The 24,577-nt window shown below is 38.4% G+C and overlaps 1 protein-coding gene across 3 annotated transcripts in view; it reads right to left on the minus strand.

Moving 5' to 3' along the window:
- Positions 1-851: 851 nt before the first annotated feature.
- Positions 852-24,577, minus strand: part of GUCA1C (guanylate cyclase activator 1C) — a 113,518-nt gene continuing 89,792 nt past the window's right edge. For all 3 annotated transcript variants that reach the window (XM_088156796.1, XM_014882023.2, XM_088156803.1), the window contains 3 exons: positions 8,620-8,769; positions 5,928-6,015; positions 852-3,308 (listed from right to left, as the gene is read on the minus strand). In XM_088156796.1, the coding sequence (XP_088012922.1) occupies positions 3,178-3,308; positions 5,928-6,015; positions 8,620-8,769 (369 nt within the window). In that variant the 3' untranslated portion in view covers positions 852-3,177. The remainder of the gene's footprint in view (positions 3,309-5,927; positions 6,016-8,619; positions 8,770-24,577) is intronic.

Here is a 24,577-nt window from a genome sequence, read left to right on the forward strand (position 1 = left end):
ACTCAAGTGTTTGCTAAGGTGTGTACATAGCATGCACCAGCACTGGGCTTGCTTTCTTCTTCTGCTGTCCAGTCAAATAGCAACAGGCATTCTGACAGTCAGGACAACTGGCAGCATACCGTTGTGACTACAAATTGCCTCCAGAATGATGAGTTGCAGCTTCGTGTTGTTTCAGAACAAGATTTTGGGAGGAGGGGTCATGCTTGACAGGTTTTCAATGTGTAACCTGATTTTACTGATACACTTAATGAGCAGCTGACAAGTTTAGATAGAAGTTATGGCCATAATGTACTTATCTCAAGCAGCTGTTATCAAATTGTGTTTGAGTAGTCAAAAGAAATGTATGTTTATCAAGTTACAAAAAATATTTAGGTAGCATCTTATCTACAGTCGCAAACACATGGAGTTACTGCAGATAAATAATTTTTGAAATTATGTGCCTCAGTGTTTACATTAAAATACACAGATATTTGCATCTTAATTACACAGGTTTCTGCTAAACTATTTTATATTAGTGTAGGAAATGAGCATTTCAGCTACACCTTCCTAATTAAGTCTAACAGAATATGACCAAGAATTTCGTTATGTACATTGTTTTATAATGCAACACAGTACTCTCCCAGAATTGGTAATTCACTTCATATGATTACAGTTACGGAGAAAAATTAGGCAAATTTAAATGGAAATACTAGTTTTGAAATCCACTTAAAAAAAAAAAAAAAGAGTCAGTGTATATATAGATAGTAGTTATTTTTCCAAGTCTATCACTTCATTAGTTTAAAACCAAAAATCCCAAATACAACTCTTTCCATACACCCAATCTGCTTAGAATGGACCATTTTATTTTAAATATTGTGAAGCCAGTTCTGAAGGACACCACTCTCATAGGCTTTAAATACAAAAGCATCAGACTAAGAACAGTGACTTTCTGAAGTCTGGGTGTGAGAAAACTGACAGTGACATATTTATGTATCAAAGATGAATAAATACAATAACTTAAAATTCAAATCTCATACATTATTTTATTTTAATTTTTTTTATTAAGGATATAAAATATTCAAATGTCAGAACTATAATGTCAGAAGTGTTTATAATGTCAAGTGATGCATGTTGCATATTCTTTCTATATTCCATTGATCAAACAGAACCTGGGATAATGATTGTAGATGATGGAGTACATTTCATGTGCAAATGGACATGAATTTGAAGTTAATTTGGAAGGAAAACTCTTTCATATCAAAGTCTCGATAACTGTTTTATTCAACCTGCACCAATCCTTGCATGAATTATTTTGCTTACTTCTGATATTTCTAACAGTAATTAGTATTAGTGTGATGCCTGCAGGGCATTGTCAGGCAAGGAGAACTTAGTCTGGTGGTATAATATAGTAATTTGATAAAACTTGTTACAGACTTGAGAGAGAATCAATCCTGATAGAAGCAGAAAGAAATAAAGTTTTCCCTTTGCACACATTTCATGGCATTCCATTTCAGCTCATAGAATTAGTCTTGTTATTTACAAAGTAAGGTTGTGCTTCGAGCTTGCTTTCCTAAAAAAATGGAGAATATGTGATCATGCCATCTGCAAATGCCTTTCCTGCAGTCCTGGATAACACCTTCAGAAGCAATTGCAAGCCAGTTTGGCAGGAGGTAGAAATCTCAGAAAGCCTCATTTGCTAGAAGCTTTCACCCAGGTATTTGGACAGGGCAAAGATACCTAAATTAGTCAGGGAAAGGCTGTCTGTTTTGCAGGACAAGGTACCCTATACCTCTTACCTTTTGTCTCATGCAGCCACGGCAAAGAGCCCAGTAAAACATTTTTTTGCAAAGGAGGACATACAAGTCAAAGGACACAAATCTCTGGGAGTGCTTACAAAATGATTTGGGTTTTGCTATTCTTTGAACTTCTAATTTTGCTTTACAAAGACAACAAAATTTAACTCCAACACTTTTATAAAAGGTTAATTTGAAAGAACAGTGGCTGAGTCCTGACAAAAACATAAAAATATAATATTATTTTAATTAACAAATATAATAAAATCAAGAGTAGTAGAGACCTTGTTAAGGGGGATACACATCTTGGGAATATTAAGCTAACTGAAGTGTGTCCCAGAGAACTTAATCCAGTTTTAAGTACTGATTAGAGCAAAGGTTAATACAAAGCAGCCTTTGTTCTTAATTCATCTGGATAGAACGCAGTCCTACCTAAAAGGTTGTGCCCACGCGTTAGATAGTAGGTTAAAGAACACATTATTAAAAGAAAAATATTATTAACTTCGTGTCTTCTAGAAAAATTGCAGTTTGCGTTATTTTCGTTGTTTTATTTATTGGTCTGAACAGAAGAGAATGTGCTGTTTTCAGTTTGGATAGTGGTAATTTTATTCATAGTAGCTGGTATGAGACTGTTTTGGATTTGTGACCAGAACAATATTGATAACACAAAGATATTTTCATTACTGCTGAGAAGCACTTGCACAGTGACAAGTCCTTTCTGCCTCTCACCCCACCCCACCACTGAGAGGGCTGGGGGTGCACAAGGAGTTGTGAGGGGACACAGCTGAGCCCAAGTGACCACAGTGATATCCCACACTGTGTGAAGTCATGCTCTGCATATAAAGCTGGGTGAGAAGAAGGAAGAGAGGGGATGTTCAAAGTGATCTTTTCAAGTCACTCTTACACTTGATGGACCCATGCTTTCCATGGAGATGGCTGAACATCTGCCTGCCTGTGGCAAATGGTGAATGAATTTCTTGCTTTGCTTTGCTTGTGTGCATTTTCTTTCCATATTAAACTTTCTTTATCTCAGCTCAGAAGTTATCTCACTTTCGCTCTTCCAATTCTCTTCCCCATTCCACTATACTGGAGCGAGTGGCTAGCCAGGGTTTGACCACAACATGTTCATAGAGAACAAATAAGTTACTTTTACTGCATCAAATATCTTTTCTATTATATGCAGACGACAGTTGTTATTTTTTTTTTCCTGTGGCTGCCACAGTCATTAACAAGGGAAAGAATAAAGAACATAAAAGGAGATAGATGAAGAATGAAAATTGTTACTCCTGGAGAAGGCTGCTCAGTATTGCCAGGGCAGGCTTTGACAACATCAAGCTCTCTGAATATATCAAATGTTAACTTCCTTGAAATGTTGACACAAAGACCAGCTCCATGACTGGATCCTTCAGACACTGTTTCTCCTGCCGTTCTGTATGACTTTGAGTACGTTGGAAAGGTCAAAACTTTTTGTAATCAATTCCATTAGGTCCTCGTCTTTTTCCACACCGTTGATAAACTCTTCTAAAGTCAGTTCCCCTGAAAGAAAGTCAGATACTCTTTAGAAACTGAGAAACCCAGCAATCTCTCCAGTGAACAAAAAACCATCCATGCCAGATTGAGTCCCTTATGAAAGTTGCTGATAGGAAAATGCAGGTAGAATATTTGCTAATGTTTTCTCACTTTGCATCAGTCAGATCCTAGGACTCAGACTCACTTGTTTTTCTGTTGAAACAGGTCAAACACAGCTTTCACAGAAGTCTGAGACAATTATAAGTCCTCATAAATGTGTGTTAAGGGGCTCTAATGAAGCCTGTATCAGGGCTGAATTTAGATGTACTGGCCACTTCTCACTGAGATAACTGGAATTTATCTTAGAGCTGGTTTTAAAAGAGATTAGGGTGTGATTTGCTAAGGATTAGTGGGCATAGTCCCTGTGTTGACTACTAGGATTATTTAGAGCCATGATCAGATATAGGGAGAAAAAAAAGTGGTTTGATAGATAAATCTATCTAAGTAGTTTGATAGATACATTCTTCCAAGGAACTGAAATGGCCATTTAGAGTGTGATTTTTTGGGCTCATGTCAAAATCAGCTAATAACTTGGAAGTTTCAAGACAAAAATAAAACTCTTTTACTCTTCTATTGAAGAGTAGGAATACTGTTTAATGTTCTTTCTCTTGTCCTGCTCTTTTGGCTGTCAGCAAAGGCCAGTTCTAGGCATGTGTCTCTTTGCATAGTACACAGAAATATACACAGTTCTCTGTCTGGGGGTTATTCCAGTTGATACTGTTTTACCTTCCGAGGAGAAATAAATCTTGGTTTAATAAGAAAAGCCAGATTGTTTCCTCTGAGAACGGTTTAAAGTTTCTTGTTAAATTCACAACAATGAATGATTTCTCAGTAAAATGAGAAATGATAAGGGCTAGGCAAAGGGGAAAATAGCTGGATGATAATGCCCCAGGGTGCAGGGAGCAGCAATTCAAGTCATGTGTATGTCTGGTGAATGCCTAGCATGCTGAGTTTTGGCTGTTTTCAGGTTTAAGTACTCCCTGTTGGGTTGTTTTTGGTTTTTTTTTTTTGTGTCTTGGTTTTTGTCCATGGCAGCCTTGGAAACTTCATCTGACATGAAAAAGGAAAATAATCAGCATTTGAAAAATGTGAAAACCACTTTCTAGCCATAGTCAGTTTGCTTTTGGTTTAGTCACATCTGTCCTTGCTACAATGGTTACAGGCTCATATAAAGAGGAAAGTCATCATTTGACAGAAGTCCTGGTTCTTAGGCTTCAATGAAAGTACTAAGACCCTCTCCAGGACCTGGCATGCAGAGCCCTGAGGAAGTTTGTACTTCTTTTTTCGATAACAGCCTATATAATCATTCCACAAGCAGAATCAGAAAAAGCCATCTCTGTACACTTGCGTGCATCATTCTGCTTTGTCACTCATCCACTCACTCCCTCTGAACTCTCCTCCTATGCCAGGCACTCCTCTTAGTCCCCTCTCCTTCCCTGTGTATTGCCTTTGACTCAGGTCTTTGTGTGGATGGGGTTCCTGGACTCATCCCATGGACATGCTGCACCATTTTCCTGCTTATTCAGGTCAGCTGGTCTGGGGTTCCCTCCTCTTGATTCCAAGCTGTCCGTTTGGAGGTACCAACAGCAGATATAAAAACCACACTGCAGTTACCAGATGAGGTTACACTGGCAGGCCTAGACTCACTGCTGCTCTGATGGGCCTCAGATTTCTGTCAGATAATGAAAATAAATTGAAAAACCAGCAGGAGATTTCTTGTAAGAATTGTTCTTTACAACCCATGGAATTATTTATTGTAAGGAAGGACTTGATTATTAATGCAAGGAAGGACTTTGCAATTTTGCAAAGGACTTTGCAAATTTGTCTATTTGCACTTTTCCTTAATAAGCTACAGGGAGGTAGCATAGTTGAAGCTAAACTTGGTAAAACTTGGCCCACTCCTCAGTTCGAGCTAGTTCTGTTGTTCTCCACCAATTTAAAAACTAAGAAATTATGGAACCACTATGAATATAATCCTGAATATGTCATGTTTCCTTGCTAAAATGTATGACACAAACAATGGTCTAGCCCAGATACAATTATTACTTGCCAGTAAACGTATGGTCAAAGCAGTGAATTATCATAGAATTTGGTTTAGATTTTGACTGTGTTATTTGGACTCCTTTCATAATTTGTCTTCACCCAAAGAGTGGGCCAAGGAGGTGGGTCAAAAAAATCCTCCACTAATGCATCCTCAACAACAAACATCACAAGAGCACTGTTACTTTTATATACTCTGATGATATATTGCAATCAACTTTCTAACCTCAATACACTAAATAAGACCATAAAAATGCCCCTTCCTCTGCCAAACAGCCCAAAATTCCTGTCTGTGACCTCACTTTGCTCTTTTTTGCTTTCCTAGTGTTCCTAATTTATCAATGATGGCAGCAATTGCTGTAAAACATAGTTGTCAGTGGAAGGAGTATCTTAATAGTTAGAAGTATGAAGAGGGGCATTAATCATTAATCAAAGAAGAACAGATTCAGGCTTTCAGGTATCTAAACCAGTCATCCTTCAGTTGCATGTTCAAATCCCTTCTTGCAGAGGAGTCTCTGCCAATGCCAACAAAACCTAGATTCTTACCGTCATTGTTCACATCTATCTTCTGAAATATCATGTTTGTGAACTCTTCAGCAGTCATGTTGGTGTAGCCATTAATAGCCTGGATAGCCTGAGGGCAGAAACAAAGGAAGATCTTTCAGGGATTTTCTTATCAAGTTGTGAAAACAATACACTGGCAGAAGCAGTACTTGAAGTGCAACTTAGTTCACAAACCCTTTCAAAAATCACAAAATAAATAGCTATTTCAAGTAAATCTTCAGTAATGAGGACTGGAAATTTAATTAACATAACACAGCCTGGAGATTACAGGCTAATTTGCACATCTCTGAAGGTCTGAAGAACCCTGTGGCACCTCTGCTCTGTAATACACTTTAAATTCCACATCAGCATTTTCATCTGGCCCTAGAGAGTTCCCTGCCCTTTGGTCTGTGTGATTTAAATGCAGTATTGTTTTTCCCAGCTGAAAGCACATGCAGAGAAAGCCTAAGTAATTTTTCTATTAAGACATGTTTCATTTAGTAATCACAAATAAAGTCAGACCAGCAGTCCTGGAAGTTGGCAGAATTTAATTTTCTTCCAGAGAAGTTAAGAAAAACAGAAGAATTCCACCCCCCCCCCTTCTTTTTTTATGGTAAAAGGACTCAATATTTGGAGTAAAGGTACAAATGTATGTTTTTGCAAAATTGTGTCCCTTAGACTGAGAAAATATATGAATATATAAACATACATATACATGATGTAATGGGCACACTATAGAATTTGTTTTTCTGCACTTGAATTATCTTGAGGTGAACTGTGTTGTGTAAGATAAGTCACTGTATGTGCCACTTGTTGCTTTTGTGTCTCTTACCTAATATTATATTAGACCTCCTATTTTAAAACAATGTAAGTTAAACTTATTCAGCACTGATATGGAATTCTTGACCAAATAAAATCATAAAAATACCCCCTCCAAATGCTCCAAATTCCTGTCTGTTTAAAAAAACAGCAATAATTTTGCAAAAATAATTACATAAACTTGTTTCTATTACTAATTCATACTTTAGGTACTTTTCGTGTTTTATATGTCTGACCCTCCTGCAGTCTTCAGTAGAAAGTTATATCCCTTCCACAGTTAAATTTACTGCAGTGCCAAGAGTAAAGCAGTGGTTCCTGAAGTATTTGGGTCACTGACTAGCACAGAAGCCCCTTAAACAGTAAAATAATGGGCATTGAAAGGGTGCATGGTTATCTGGAAGGAGTTTTGATGGTTGGTAGTGGTATGCTGGTCCATAGTTTGCATAGCTGTAGAGACAGATTTCATTTTAATAGCACTTCGGTGTTTCTAAATTAATGTCTGAAATATGACACATGTCTTTGGACAAGCCTTTGTTTACTGATGCTTATTATAAGCTGGGCACCCCTTAATGGCTGTGAGCTTGTTTGTTCTTTTTTTCTTTTAGGGCCCACTATTTTTAATCTAGTCTAGGTCAATGCCTTAGGCAGGTTTAAGTTAAAGTTCTTATACTCCAAATGAGATGAAAATACACAGAGGTCTAAAGTGGTTTTAAAATCAGGTAAGTTAAAAAAGAAATATTCTTTACATTAAAAGGATTTTAATTTTAATTCTCACTTTGGATAAAGCCCCAGAAAAAACACTGTTAAGTCATTGGCTCTGGGTGAAAATTTATGGAGAAAATTTGTGAAAGGAAGATTTCATTAGTATCAAAGGAGAAATCTGGAAGATTCAGCCTCTCCTTCTCCCTTTAGAAAGTGACTTTTTAGGTGATCAGCTTTATTTGTTTGACCCAGTAGCTCTGTCTGGCTCCAGTTCCTTTCAGTTTTGTCAGCAGCAAAAAAAGTTTAAAGTCTCTAACAGTGACTGGCTTGGCACCAGCAGTACTGCAGAATCCAGGAAAAGTATTTTCCTTGTTTGTTATGACATTAAAACTCTATTTAGGTTTGATGCTCCCTGCAGCAGAACTTTGATTTGTAGTGAGTCCTGTATATTTAGGGAGCAGTATTGAGTCATATATATTTGTAAGGAGCCCTAACATACCTTTTGGATGAAAGCAGCACATGAAGAGCACGGTGTTATTTCATTAGAGCAAGCTGAAGATAATTTTAAAGAAAGCATGGTACTTCTTTGGTTTTATGGGTTTGCAGTTTTCTGCAAAATTTTGAAAGTGTTTTTATCCAAATATTACTATGTGATTTAATAGTAAAATTGTATTTTCATGATTTAGTTTTAAAATGGGGGTAATGGCATTTGTAGTAAACAAATCTAAAGGCCTTTCAAAAATTAAAATATTGTAATATTTTGATGCCATCTATATTTTTCTTGCTGCAAGATCAGTTTTAGAAGCCAGTTTTCCACAATAGACTGGCGCGTATACTTGTAACCATCTGTTTTATTCATTTTGCTGCTATAGTTCTACCCTGGCTTATGGCTTAATTTATCACAGTAATGTCTCTACTGTTTCTACAGTATTTCACTTTCAGTAAAGTATTTTGTCTGTAGAACTATGGTCTAAAGTAAAATACTACTTAGACGTGTTCAATAAGGAAGAAACTAATGTCAGGAGTGTCACTACTAGCCACTGTTAATTCTGGTTTTACAGCCATAGAACATTAGATAAAGTACTGACAATCCATTTACAGCACATGATGAACCACTGTTTCAGGGGCAATGCACTATATCAGGTGCTCTTGCAATTGGTCATAACTTGCTTACCCTGAATATGCTTAATAGTTCTTTTTTGTCAATGCATCCGTTTCCATCAGCATCGTATAGCTTGAAATACCATTTCAATTTTTGGTCGATTTTCCCTCGTATAACCAAATTTATTGCAGCTATGAACTCCAAGAAGTCTATAAATCCATCCTAAGAGAGAGAGAGAGAGGGAGAGAAAAAACACACCTATTTAATAACATTGGTTTTCTGTTCTTTCAGGCAATTGCACAGAAACAGGTCATCGAATTCCCTACAATACACATTGATTTATGAAGCACCTTAACATAGAAATCTTCAGTGGTGTTAGAAAAGGATAAAAGGATGCGGTCAACTGGAGGAGCTGTAGGAAGAGGTGTTAGGAAGGACAGTTTTGTTCTCCCCTGAAATCCAGGGGTTGTGGAGGTGAGGGGCAAATCTGTTCTGATCAATTGTTATTGACAGTTTTTAAGAGGAAAAGAATCAGTTTTGTGGCAGACTGCCATGTGAAAAAGAGAAGTTTGGGATATCTGGTTTGGTGCTAATGAGATAGCTACAGTGGAGTTGTTTACATCTATGCTGCAGAACTATGTATGATTTCCATTGCCACAGAGCTGTTCCAGGTGTTATTCATCTGAGAGATCATGTAATTAAGTGTTTTAAAATTGTAACCAATACTCTGGCACAAACCCTAAGTACTGTGGTTTATCCAAATAAAAATCAAGTCTCTCTGATGAACATTTTGCATGGGATATAAAGCCTTCGAGGCATAAACCAGTCTCTAAATATTAAGGATCGGGGATAGTCATAGGGAGAGAGCATTTCAGATTGATTTAGTTCATTATTTTTTTACTGCTTTGCTGAAGCTACTGATAGAAGCCTGTCAAGGACAGGCCTGCATAGTCAGGTTTTTTTGTTTCTGTAAAAATGTGGTTAGGATGGAAGAAACAGTTGCTGAATTTTGGAGCATACTTGCTCCAACTGTTTCTCGTGTGCATACAAAAAGAATTAACAGCTGGTAAATTTAATCTTGTGATCAGAATCCAATTGGTCAGAATCCAATTGCTCAGAAAACCTTGGAAAGACTTGTCAGTTTCAGAGGGCCTTTGACTGAAAAGAGAAGGTTGGATGAATATCCTGTAGGTTTAGCATGTTACTTAGTGATTATTGTCATATATCAACAAACATCTTGCCAGTTGAGATTTACAATCAGCAGTCCTCAATATTGTACTACATATTGTACTATTGTACATCCTGTAAGGATACAGTGTGACTCATTGCCAAATTCAGAATCCTAAAATCATTTAGGTTGGGAAAGATCCTTAAGGTCATCAGGACCAAGAGTTAACCTGGGACTAAGTCCATCACTAAACTGTGTCCCTAAGTGCCACACCGTACTTGTCTTTTGAAGACCTCCAGGCACTATCAGTATATTTTGTGACAAGGAACCAAATACGTGCAAAGAATGACAACAAACAGGAATTTATAAGGGCTAGAATATACTGAAATTGAGAGCTCTGCTGATCAGCCTTCCATTGAAAATGCCTAAAACCATCCCCACACATCTACCTGCCTAGGTTCAATCACAATAAATTGTGGGAGTGAATATGGGTTCTCAAAGACTAGATATATTTTTTTTTAATAGGAGTACATCCTCTTTTTTTGTTTGTTTTTTCTTTTCTTCATTCTCCTTTTAGATTCCTCCCAATTGTGCCCTCATGATGCTGGTCTGGTCAGAGCTCCTGGGAGCCCCTTGTAGTGCTTGTTTTGATTTCTGTGCAAGGCTGATCAGCAGAGTGGCACCTAAGAGATAAATCCAATGTATTCAAACACACTGGATTCAGCTTTCATGCAGAAATGGTGTGTGCATAAGTCATGCAGACTGACCATTGCTTCACAGACCTTCTGCAGGTTCTCTGGTGGTTGCTTGTTTTACTCTAATTGCAGTCACAAGCAAATGCAGCAAAGACACCATTCAAACACTGCTGAAGATTAAATGAAATTTGACAGTAACTACATATAATTTTCAAACAAAGTTAGGCTCAGTATTAAAAGCAGATGCTTAACCAAAATTGACATATCACACACTACAAACTTAATTTTCATTTTGGCACACTGGCTTAAATTTCCATTTTGCAAGTATTATTTCAAGAAGGATCTCATAAAGTATTTTACTGGAGGTCAAAATGTATTCTGCTGATTGCATTTCCATCATCTGATTTGATATATCTATTAAGAATGTGGTTAAATGCATTTCACATTGCTTCTTCTACTGCATTTCATACTGCTTATAGCAACTACAGATTAATTTTAGGATTGCTGGATGTCCATGACCAGATTAATTTTCTTCTTTCTCCCTTACATTTCATTTGGGATTTTGGAAAGTATGATTTTGTTTGCTTCCTTTCTGCATCTTGATGTCACTGTTGTTGCTCTGCTGAAGCATCATAAGTTTGGACAATGCAATAACCAGTCTAACGTGTTTGAGTGTGTAATTCTGATCTGCTCGATTATATGGCCTATCCCAAACAGGAAGGGACTGAAGGCAAGGGTCAAAAACTCCCACTTCTGAAAAACACCTGGGAGAAATTTGAAGTTGTCAGGAAAGCCCTTGATATTTTCTGCAGTTGTGCAAAAACTACTGGTGACATGGCAACCAGCAGCCAGTTTCTGTTTCTCAGGAACAGAAATGCTGGGAATGTAGACATGTTTGTCTACTTGATGTGGAACCAGAAGCATTTCATAAAAGCATTGATGAAAAATGTGATGTTTTCCTTTCTACACCAAAAAAACACATACATTGTAGGTAAAAAAGAGAACATTTATGGGATGCAGAAGGCTACATGTGGTCTTGTTGCACATATACAGAACTTTCTGAGTTAAAGAGAACTACTGCACTTTTTACAGTAGCATCTCAAAACACTACATTAAACAGTGAAAAACATAACAGTAACCTATGAAGATCATCCTGTGGTTCTGTGAGTACAACAAATAATGCAATAAATGTGTTGTGATGTTATTAAAAGAATACTGCTGTGCTGATTTACCCATCTGCTGCTCTACAATCATTCTCAATACAAGTATCTAGGTAGGTCCTTATGTGTCTCTAGGCTCTGTAAAACACCTCTCTGCAGCACGCACAGTGATGCATCTGTCGCCTGTTAGGAAGTCATTAATTCACAAACAGAGGGCTACTGTAAGAATAATAAAATAAATTTTTAAATAATGCCCAACAACATAATAAGCAGAACTGATTACCAGTGGTGGAAGAGACAAGTTATTTACTTTTGGTGTTTAACTCTGTAATTGTCAGATATTTGTAATATTTTTATTAAATGGAATTAATGCTAGTGAAATCTGCTTACTCATCAGCTAATGATGCAAGACAAATTTGGGTGTGGGAAGGTTTCCTTTCCATGTCTGTATGGTGCTGGCTCTGCCTTCCTTGTCTGCAGCACATTGCCATAGGCACCTGTAGGGGTGGTGAAGTCCTGTACCCTCCCCTGCCTAAATGAACAGAGGCACATGGAGTCAGTTCACAGGGTACCCTTCTGGGAATGGTGTAAAACATAGGGACAGAATTCTCCTAGTGTGGTCCTGGGGAGTGGGCTGTAGACATACCAAAGGAATGGATTCAGAACTTCTTTTACCTGCCCCAAAGTCTTCAATATTTCTATACATAGTAGGCTTAATAAAAATGTAGACCTTTTTTTTTATTCTTTTAACAGATTGACTGGATGAACTAGAAGTTTAGGCACACTTAAGCGTCATGCATGTGTTTGTGCCCTTTGCCCTTTGATACTGTGCTTTTGTAACTTGTTTTGCTTTCGCTGATGAGTAATTTTTTAAGCACTTGCAACAGATTGATTCACAGAACAAAGACAAAAGGAGGCTTCAAAAATGGAAGGAGTACTTGCTGATGGTATGACATTGGTCCTCAGGGCATTACCATGTGTGACTGCCTAAGGCCCAGAGCACATTTCAGTTTTTCATTAGCTACTGGATCTCCTGAGGAAAAAGGAATATAATTTTGTCCTTTTATGAGAGGTTTTTGCTTCAGGCTGTCAGTCTATGTACCTTTACTGGAGGCTACTCACCATTATTTGATGAGGACAGAGATGTGTGTCCCCTGGGGCCAAGTTGGGCAGTGAGGGACTGCCACATTATATAACAGCCATTAATACACCAGCCCTGGAGCTGTAGGAGGGCATTAGCCTTTGGCTTCCAGAACAGCGCTGCTAATCTTCACAGATCCTTAAAAAACTCTTATGACTTCAAACTACAGAGATTAAAAACAATTGACTTGTCAGCTATGAATTCACAGGTGATCTGAAATAGTACAGTTACCTAAGGTTGTGCCAGAGCGATCTGAACTTGGTATTTTGGCTGCCTAGCTCTTCCCTGAGAGTGATTTCCTGGCAGTGGCAGGGATCCCCTACAGGGATAGTCAGCCATCTCACACCACATGCTGTGGCCAGGCATGTGGAAAGGGACAATTTCTGTCCGTGAAAACCCTATGGTGAATGAACTCATCATCTTACTTGGACTGCTGTGTGCTCCACTAAGACTCTATACACAATAAGCAGTGACTTGTTTCCAAAATTTGCTCCTGAAAAATCTCTAAACTCAATCTGACAGAAGGAGAATAGCTCAGATTATTTATCAGGATTAATAACTGTGCTAACATAGATAGTCCAGGTATTTGAAACCATTAAGCCACCTTTTCCCAGCTGCCTGTCTTTCAGAATAGTCCTTAAACCTCTTAAGGCAGAGGGAGGAGGCATGGGTCAAACAGCTCAAAATAACTGTGAAATTTATAGCTAATCTTATGTGCTTCTTTCTTTCTCTCTGGGTCCAATTTCAAACACAGCACTGCTTTCTCTGCCCTCAGAAACCTCAAGGAAGATTCATTTCACTCCATTTCTTCTCCTCTCATTTCATCAGAGAATCAGAGAATGATAGAATCATGTAGGCTGGAAAAGGCCTCAAAGATCATCAAGTCCAACCATCCTTGGCTTGTTTTTACTTCTGAGTATTTTCATCTGTTCCTCAAGGGCTGTATATGCAATTATTTAAGAAATAAAGAGCTACTTGTAACTCTGTTGCTTTGATACTTCCCTAAGATCTTATATATTGGAGCTTGGGCTTGGCCAGACTCACAGGTTTTGTAAATAAATAGAGCTGTCATTTGTCATGGTGTGGGGGAGCAAAGATTATTAAATAAGGATGAAGAACAAAGCAGGGAATTAGGAGCTGCAGATCGTTAAGTGGTTTTGTAATCATTACATTCTTGATGTTACGTAAAGAGATGAGGCTGTATTGACCAAATTGTTACACAAGGTTCTGCTTTGCCCCAGTGGAAAGGAATGCAAGGTTTTGGGGACTTAGAAATTAGCAGGACATTTGCTTTAGAGGAGTTGGAAATGAGGAGCCAGCTATGTGTCCTGGCTCTCAGACTTGTAGGCTACCCTGGTAAAACCTGGTGAAATCCAAAATGTTAAGATGACAAACAATTTTATTTCTTTAAATTAACAACTACCCCCTAACTCCCTGTCATCATTGATCATTTTCTCTCAAGATTACTGGGGAAGACAGGGAAGTCACCAATCTGGGGCCTCTGCCCAGGAAGGCTGTACTGAAAAGACCTAGCCCCTCTGCCATCCTCTCCTGGATGCTGGGGTTTAGCTTTCTGCACTCCTAATTTTGAGCCTTTGCCTATGCTTTTAAGAACATCTTTTCCAACTTAAAGCATTAGGCAAGAGAGGAAAAATGCTAAAAAATATAGCCATGGCAACACATTTTCCAGCAAATTCCTTGCTGATAATCCTAGCAGATTTTTCTTGTTTGACAAATTCAAAAGCGTAGCAGGACAAACCTCCAGAAAATGTTGTCTTGGTTTGAAAGAAAGATGTATGCCAAGGAAGGTGGGAAAAAATATGACCCCCTTCCCTCCAAATTATTATAACTTTGAAATTAAGAGGCTTGCAGGCAGAGATATGGGAAATGGAATAACAGTTCTTTACTAGTATGTATAACAAGGCAAACAAACAGCAACAGCAGCAGCAACAGCAAACAGAACAGAATCCCAAGCGCAGCTTTCTCCGGGCCGCCGGTGCTTTCCCCTGGGTGCAGTTCCACTCACAGCCAGCAGGGGCGCCGGTGGCTCCCGGCCGGGCAGGGCAGAGGCGATGATTCCCCCCTGCCTGCAGGGGGCGTTGTGGCGCGGGCTCAGCCGTGTCTTCCTCACACAGTCTAAGACTTCTAGATCATAACTCAAAACTCATAATGCTAAATCCTACAGTCAAGAATTCAACTGTACTTGCATCAAGCAAGTGATGATTTAAATGATAATGTAGGCTTTTAGTTGGTAATGACAAATTATTACAGTCTAAGTCTGTACTGTCACAGCAGCGTTGGTTTCAGACTGTCTGTGACTTGGCTCCAGAATCCCAGAGGTTGGCCTCGAGTCTCCCCAGGCACCTTCTGCCAAAGGTTCCAGGACAAACCCTTGTTCCCAGCTGCTGTGTAAAGCACATTCCTCACCTCTGGTCCCCTCCTGACTGGGCCAAGTCTACTGCATGAATGATCTCCTGCTTGATCTGAGTGAAGGCTTGCTGCTGCTCAGGGCCCCAGTGGAAATCGTTCTTCTTGCAGGTGACCAGGTAAAGAGGGCTCACAATCTGGCTGTATTCAGGAATGTGCATTCTCCAAAAGCCTATGGCACCTAGGAAGGCCTTGTGTTTCCTTCTTGCTGGTTGGTGGAGACATTGCAGTGATCTTATTGATGACCTCACTGGGGATCTGACGTCATCCATCTTGCCACTTTACTCCCAGGAACTGGATCTCTTAGGCAGGCCCTCTGACTTTGCTCTTCTTGATGGCAAATCTGGCTCCCAGCAGAATCTGGATGATCCTCTCTCCTTTCTGAAATACCTCCATTGCCATGTCTCTCCACACAATGATGTCATCAATGTACTGCAGATGTTCTGAAGCTTCACCCTTTTCCAGTGCAGCCTGGATCAATCCATGACAGATGGTGGGACTGTGCTTCTACCCCTGGGGCAGACAATTCCAGGTGTATTGCACACCCCTCCAGGTGAAAGCAAACTGAGGCCTGCACTCTGCTGCCAGAGGAATGGAGAAGAATGCATTGGCGATGTCAATAGTGGCGTACCACTTTGCTGCCTTGGACTCCAGCTCGTACTGCAGTTCCAGCATGTCCGGCACGGCAGCGCTCAGTGGTGGAGTCACCTCATTCAATGCATGATAGTCTACGGTCAGTCTCCATTCTCCTTCAGATTTTTGCACAGGCCAGATGGGGCTGTTGAAGGGTGAGTGGGTTTTGCTGACCACCCCTTGGCTCTCCAGCTCACGGATCATCTTGTGGATGGGGATCACGGCATCTCGATTCGTCCGGTACTGCCGGCGGTGCACTGTTGAGGTAGCAATTGGCACCTGTTGCTCTTTCACCCTGAGGAGTCCCACTGCAAATGGGTTTTCTGATAGCCCAGGCAGGGTGTTCAACTGCTTAATGCCCTCTGCTGCCACAGCAGCTATTCCAAAAGCCCACCTGAGTCCCTTTGGGTCTTTGTAATAGCCATTCCTGAGGAAGTCTATGCCTAGGATACATGGTGCCTCTGGGCCAGTCACAACTGGATGTTTCTGCCACTCTTTCCCAGTCAGGCTCACCTCAGCCTCCAGCAAAGTCAGTTCCTGAGATCCCCCCGTAACCCCAGAAATGGAAACAGGTTCTGCCCCCACGTGTCATGATGGCATTAGGGTACACTGTGAATCAGTATCAACTAATGCCTCATATTTCTGTGGTGTGCCAGGCCATCAGATCCACACTATCCAAAAGATCTGTTTTTCCCGTGCCTCTCCCTGGCTAGAGGCAGGGCCCCTCTAGCCCTGGTTATTATTTCTCTCCTGGGCATACATACTGGAGGTTCCTTCAAGGGGATCTGACAGATCATCCTCCCTCCTGTAATACCCTGCACCTTGGTCATGGGAGGCTGAGGCTACCTTCACTTTAGTGGAGCTCTTCTCTCAGTTAGTGTTTCCCTCCCTGAGTTGGCGCACCCGTGCTGCCAGGACAGAAGTGGGTTTCCCATCCCACCTTCTCATGTCTTCCCCATGGTCACTCAGGAAAAACCACAGGTCAGCTTGTGGGGTGTACCCTCTCTCCCTAGATGGGGGACATCAGGCTCTGATGTTGGGGTCTGTGACTCACACTGATGCCACACTGTTCTTCCTCATCTCTCTCACCTCTCTAATCTCCTCTTTAAACTCCTCTTTGAGGTCCTTAGCCACAGTAGAGACATGAGCCTGCATCAGGCCACTGACCATACTCATAATTTCTGAGTTTGTTGGTGACAGAACCCACTGTCTCTCGGTTGTTATCAGCATTAATTGTTGCAATGAGGGTGGTGTACTGAGATGGCCCAAGATTTTCCACAATGTCTGCCCTGTGCACGTGACCTTTTCAGGATCATTACCATGCTGTCTGTCCCTTCCATGAATTCCTCCATCTTGGCCATTTCTTTTGTCTCTCTTAGGTACCAGTCGTTGGTGTCTCTAACCAACAGATGGAATAAAATTCCATGAGAGAAAGAAACAAAAGGAAAAATCCTAACCCCCAACAAAAGTACATTGAAGACATACGTATTTTCTAGTGGCAAAGATGTTCTATTTGGCAAATTTGGGTGCTTCTATATAATGTTCTGTGAATCTCAAGGGATGTATGAAAGACAGCTCCTAAAAGTTAAATGCATATACTACAATTTCCTAAACTACTTGTATTATTATATTAGACTTGTATTATTATTATAGTAGACTGTTACTGGTATTATTATAGTAGACTATTACTATAATAACTGGTTTATTCTTAATTAATATATAAATAAATAGAAAAAAAAGACAGTTATGCCTTAAAAGAAGTCTTAAAATTTCTTTGAATAAAAGAAGTACCTTCCTGAACTGTTTCATATTAAAATTACTTTCCCCTTCATCATCATTTGAGAAATAATACCTAAAAATAATTATGATTAATTGTCCAAGGTTAATCTCAAAGTTAATTGTTTATTCACATAATATGACAAAATTACAGTGTTACCTGATAATGGTATATGCTCTAAATGCTTCTTAAGGTCAGTGAAAGCTGCAGAATATATGCTACTTTGTTTGCACTTAAAAAGACTTTATGAAGAAGCCCTAACCTAATCCAGACCAGCTATGTGTCAAGGCTGTGTGATGCAAGGAAAACTCAACTGGATTATTAATCTGTAACATTTATCTAGTTGAATATTTTAAAATTGAGATTTTAAAGAGAAATACTGATTGGAAGTTCAGATTACCCTTTTGGAAATGCAAAACAAACAAACAAAAAACCGAACAGATGTCCCATGTAAAGAATTGGCCTTCTATGCTTGATGGTGCTGTGCCACTACTGGGGAATTACCTCTGGTCTAAAACTTTTAGGTCTTAACTCAAAACGTTAAATCCTACAGTCAAGAATTCAACTGTACTTGCGTTAAGCAAGTGATGATTTTAATGATAATGTAGGCTTTTAGCTGGTAATGACACATTATTATAGCATAAGTTTGTGTTGTCACAGCAGTGTGTCCTGTGACAAACCACTAGAAAACAAAATTAAGATTATGAAATTGCACCAACAACTGTGTGAAGTACTTACAATATTACAGAATCCCTTTTTTTGTATTTTGGAATCAATATATAAAATTAAATGTAAAAAATTTGGGAGGCAGTTTTGAAGGAGAAAAAAGGCATTCTTTAGTATAGTCTATAAATAAATAGAGTAGCATTTGCAAACAGGTGAAATATTCATAGAACATGGAATTTTTTTATCAGGGCACTGCACCTTTCAAAGGTACTTAAGCATACTGAGAGAAATTAGGTAACTGTACTGCCTTAAACACAACAAAGCATAATTTAACCTCCTCATTTACAGTAATCAGGCTAGTTACTTTACATTTGAGATAATTTTATGCAACATTACTCCAAATTAAGGAGAAGCAAATGACTTGGCTTTGTTGTTTTTGTTGCTTTTGTTGGATTGTGTTTGAAACTTATGGGAACAGGATTTTTACATGTCACCTTCAAAAAGTCCAAATATATCAGGAAGTAAGAGCTGTAGATTTTTTTAACTTCTGACAGAAGAATTATTTCTCTCTAACACATATCTAGAGCCTTATTTTCTTCTAGCCCTTGGTTTGGAAGCTGATTAACTTTTTTTGCATACAAGCTTTTATTGCTGACTACAATGTGATAGCAATGACTATCATGAAAGAAAAATAAGCTTTCTAAGCTTTTATTTTTGTGGAGACATTTATGAGAGTGACAAAGCCTTCAAAATCAGACAAAGCAAGAGTTAGACTTTTCTGGGCAAAGTGGAAGTGCTGGGCCAATACAAGAACTATAAAAAAGGAATAATGTAAAACATCCTGCCTCAATGCAATATCAGTTTATATGGTTCTTAGTCCCCTAGAGTAATGCAGATGTTGCTGCTGCAACCTTGTTGCTTTGGCTAGGCTGGTTGATTAGAACAGGCTAAGAAAAGTGTCCAACGAGTCACTTCAGGCTGAAGACTTCCCTAAAGTTATGCGTGTTGCTGAACTTGTGTTTGCTCAATTATTCAGAGACCTATAACACAAAAGGGGAAAGTCGTTCAGGAAAGTTTGGGAAAATAATTCTCTGATTATCATCCTTATTTTCTATTAACTCTTGCACCCAATGTTATTGTGTCAGCTTTGGTAATGTCTGCAAACATGTAAGGGTGTAGCAAAGCGGCTAAGTGACTTCTTAGGCAGCCTGACAATTCATATCAGAGCTGCTATTCCCAGTTCTCAGGACACAGCAGAGCAAGACAATCTGGGAAAGGAAGCCCAACTGAAAATTGTATTTTCCAGGAAAGGACAGTTAGCAAAGTTATCCTGAGCCATTATAGTTAATCCCACAAGAAGTGAAAATGCTTAAGATTTAGGTTCCAGGTAGTTTTTGAAGCGCTGCTCTCTAGCACCCATATTTTTTTCATCGTTTAAGAGCTCTCCATGCTTTCTGTGATCATGTGGGAGGCAGCTAACACATCGTGATAGGTAACAATTGCTAGTTGGGCCCTGTAGTCTTTAACAAAATAATATCTTCACTAGAATCTCTGGACTGAATGCTTCATAGAGATGAAAATAACATTCCTCTCTCTCTCAAAATTGTTAAAGTGGAAAAAGTGGAAGGAAAAAAACAACTGAAGTCAAATGAAGAATAAATTGCAATAAGCAGTAAAAGACCTCTGAAAAATATGTTGTTTTTCTGTGGACATTTGTATGCTTTTCGTGGCATAGGAGGTGCAGCCACTGCTTTATTAAAGAATTTTGTGGCCAAATGACTCTCATTTCCTTCTACTACAATAGCAAAGATGGTGTACTTGGCTAACCACATTCATGTCTGTATAACCAAAAGAAGATAACATCTATTTATATCCAGAACACAAAATCAGGTGCTGAAAAGTCTACATGAAAATTTGAATTATAAAGACACAGCAGGACACTGGGGAAGGAGCTAGGATGAGGAAAAAAGGAAAGGTGGTCTTCCTCCTAAACACTTCTTAGCTTTGTTCAAAGTACAAGGAGTGAAGGGAAACAGCTATTCTTCAGGGGAAAAAAGGAAAAAAAAGATTTAACTTGAGATTTAGTTTACATTGCTATGTAGTCATCCCTATACATAACAAAGTTCTATTGAAGTAACATATTTTTTGCCTTTCTTATTATCTGTTCTACATCAAACATCCTTTTAAAACTTTCTTCTTTATATTTTAAATGGATTCATTTAAAAATCTTTTTTTATCATTCTAATCTGCATAATGATGGCAGATGAACTCTATCAGAGAACTACTTTACATTTTAAATGAAAAACACAAAGTATAAAAATGATTAAAGATTGACATCAGCTGGTGGCTCCTTATCTAAAGATTTCTAAAACTGCTATGGAGTGTCCATTTTTGTGAATCTACCAACTTTATCTCTGTATAAGAAATAGCAGAGAATAGTGTTCTCTGACACGGTCTGTCCAATTCTTTATAAATTTTAACAGAAAATCCTTCAACTTGCATAATTTTACTTCACTGCTACATACCTATTAATCTTCCTTACTCTTCACAGTAATCCTACCTTTTAAAATCCAATTTTCTTACAAAGCAACAGACACTTATTTCTGTAACTAGTTTCAATTAATGCCAAAAGAAGCAGCAAGAGAACTATAACAGCAGCATCCCATTTTCAGCCCATTGCTTCAAGTGTTAAATGGCCATGCAAATTTTGTCCTTCAGAGGTCATAAGAACTTAATCAATCAATCAATCAATCAATCAATCAATCACAATGTTCAATTTTTTATTTTTAGCAGCAAAACCTATCTGCAAGCTAACAGGAAATGAATGACAGTGATCTGAATTCCTGATTTAAAGAAAGATGATATTTCAGAATAAGTGTTAAATAGTAGCAGGGCTGACTGTAGAATTTTTCCTTATTTGTGCCTAAGAGCAAGTAACACTTCCAATGTATTATGGATATGCCAGACATTATTTTTCTAGATATGTTTTCTCCTTTAACATTGGTGAAACCTCGTTTTAATGGATATAATAGCACTGAAGTAGCACTGAAATAATAGCACTGAATACATATTCTTACTGAAACCCAAATATACATCAGTATACTTGGCAACTACTGAGATATTATAGGTGAATATAACTGTTTCTTCTCTAAAATTTATTATTAGGATGCATGAACTAGGACTGCCAGTTGTTTGTGAGATGCAGGGGAAGGAAAAAAAGCAGGAAGAATTAAATGTGTTTTATGCGCTAGCAGATTTATCCTTTTTGTATTACAAATAGCTTAAGGATGAAGAAGACTGAGATGATTTTTCCCTAAGAAGGGACTCTTCAAATCTAAGGAAGGGAATCCTTAAAAAAATTAATTTGGTTGCACTTGTATTTTAATAAACACATTATTTTTGAAAGTTTTCATTGGAAAGCTGTGGCAAAAGATAAACCTACCGCTTTTATCCTGCCAATGTTGTTATATAAATAATGCTTACAAGTATTAATGCATGAGTCATCAGTAAAATGTTTGCTTGAAATGCTACCTTCTGCACTCCTTGTGATAATCTCAAGGGAAGTGAACTTTACAATTACAGCTCTGAATGTTCAGCATCATTTTTGAATGCTGTTAAGAATGATGAAGAACAGCTTTCAAACTTCACTAGCATATTTATTTGTTTGCTTGTTTGTATATTTAATTATTAGCAAAGCATCCCACAAAGGGCAAGGAAGGACTGAAAAACCTTCACATTATAGTCCCTGTTTTTAAGAAACTTTAAAAAATTAAAAAGACATCTGTGTTTTAGCTATGAACTGTGGTCTGCACAAGAGACATACTAGAAAGAGTTAGTGTTTATTTAGTATGAGAAGAAAGGTTTTGGAAATATTTGGAAATGGCCTTTGTGCATTGAACAGGTGCACTCTGTTGAGCTAGAGTCACGAATACCTGTACAGTGCTGATAGGTGTACCCATAACTCACAGATGTACCTGTACACACGTTAGCACATGAGATAACTGAGCCCTTGAAGCCAAACAGCCACGGCACCATTGCCTCTTTGGCATGAAATGATCTGCCTGCTGCTGAGACCACAGGAGACCACAATCTCCACGTAGTGTTAAATTGCTCTGTGAAGATGTCCCATTTCTCTGTCATTTGTCCACTGGCCATTAATTTCCATGAGTGGGGAGCTTAACTACCTCTTTATCTCCAACCTAGAGAAAGGCAGGGAATGATAATGTTTGGCTTGCAACTGAATTCCTGTTGGTATTTGTATGGATGACTTGAGTGAAAAGAGTTTTGACTGGGCTTTCAATCTATCACCAAAAAAAAAAAAATCTTATCGTGCTGCTATTATTCCTTTTAAACTATTTTCAATTGACTCGAAATTTTGTGTTTTTACTGGAAATCCTAAGAGGGAGAAGAGTGTCTGCACCAGGCTTCAGCGGGAAGCAGCAAATCTGATGAGAAGGTGAAATTCACAACTGTAATTACATCCCACAGTCTCACTGGCAGCCTATGAGGTTAATATTCCATATCTTACATGCTAGAGGTTTTAAACGGGGCACATATGAAACAGAGGCGGAAATCTGTTCACCTTTCAAGAGTGTTTTACCATCTTGTTTCATGTTATATACCTCCAAAGATGGATGTCCTCAGATTAACTCAAGGCATTAGGCTGCTATAATTGGAATTGTAGATTAATCACAGGACTAACTCTTTAGCAGAGCTTTCTGAGCAGATTCCTATTTTGAGAAAACGGAAGCCTACATGTGAAAAAGATATTTTATGCTGAGAAGACCATATTAAATTACTCTAGTTTTCCATGACGAGCTTCTCTAGATTTAGATCACCTGTAAACTAGTTCCTAAACGATATGATTTTTATAAGCTTCAGCAGTAGAAGTCATAACAATTTTACACTAAAAGTCCATTATTAAACCATGGTTAGAGCAGGAAAAAATCAGGTCATATATCTCTAAAAAGTCAGCTGGGGGAAGCATGGGAGAAGGTTCAAGTTTGCCAACCATCTAATTATAACAGCACTTTTATGTGAAGGGTAATTTTAAGGAAAAGGAAATAATTTCTATCAAGAAGTTTTGTATACTCCACCCATCACTGGGATAGTGATTAGAAAGCAAAAGCCAGAAAAGAATGTGGTAGAAAAGGAAACAAAATTTTGATCTTCATACCTCAGAAGCTGTTAAAGTGCTGAAGGAACTGGATGCAAGCAAAAGAGACTAAATTATTTCTGAATTTGTGCATTATGCACTTACATCCACTAACTTCTGTGGCTTGGAGATGAAAGATTCTCATCTGTTTAAAACAGCGCAGTGTCTAAATGTTCTACATAACGTCACAGACTCCTTGTTTTACAATAATAGCTGCCATTTCACAGTGTGATACCCCCAGTCAGCCATCCATTGACTACTCTTCATGCATCTGTACTTAACTTAAAATTTTCAGGAGCAAATCCTCCATTTTTGCCAAAAATCCTGGAGCAGAGAAAAATCTGTAGACAGGTTATAGGACAAAAAGCAAGTATGTGGAGTAAGGACGTCTTCTTATTTTACCTCAGTGACATATTACATTCCTTTCTTCCGACCCTAAGAAGCTGGCTGTTCCCACTCTATTCTCAGCTTAATCACATAAAAAGTATCAGAGCTGTGTATTTGAAAACCATTTGATCAATGCTTCTTGTTTCTATAAGTATTCCTTAACGATAGTGGCCATTCATAAATTAAAGAAAAAATTAAATTTATGTAAACAGAGTGCTTTTAACAATGCTAGAAAGAAGAAAAGGAATACAATCATTATACTGAATAGAGATTAAAATACAGCAAATCTGTAAAGCTCTGTAAAAAGTTGCCATGGGCACAGAATATAAATCTTGCATCTTGCATCTGAAATTTCTCCTGTCCTTTTTTTTCTGAATAAAAATATCTATTGGTCTCGAATATGCCAGTTTTAGTTTCCTTTGCCTGACATCCTTCCCTAGCAAGGTTGATCCTCTCAGTATCTAACATACTTTTAGAAATGCTCATAGGCTATTGATCAGCATAGATTTCTGATCTGTGCTGTGCTCTAGCTTGATTCCAGCTGCTCTATTGTTTAATACCTATTTCTCTACTTTGTTTTCTGGGGGTTTATTTCCTAATTTTTCTTTTAGCTTGGAAACTGATCTGCAGGTTGGGATGTTCTTGCTGTAACCACAATTCAACTCCACATTACATGGAAAGCTGAGTTTTTCATTAAAACTATGGGACACCTGAAAAAAAAGGATATCTGTAGGGACTGGTAGAAGAGCTACACTAGGATATCATTGGGACACACATGACCTGCTCTGGTGAAGGGTTTGCATTCCAGCCCACCCACTTTG

This window comes from Sturnus vulgaris, chromosome 2, assembly GCF_052056855.1.
Source record: "Sturnus vulgaris isolate bStuVul1 chromosome 2, bStuVul1.hap1, whole genome shotgun sequence".
Lineage (NCBI taxonomy): Eukaryota > Metazoa > Chordata > Aves > Passeriformes > Sturnidae > Sturnus > Sturnus vulgaris.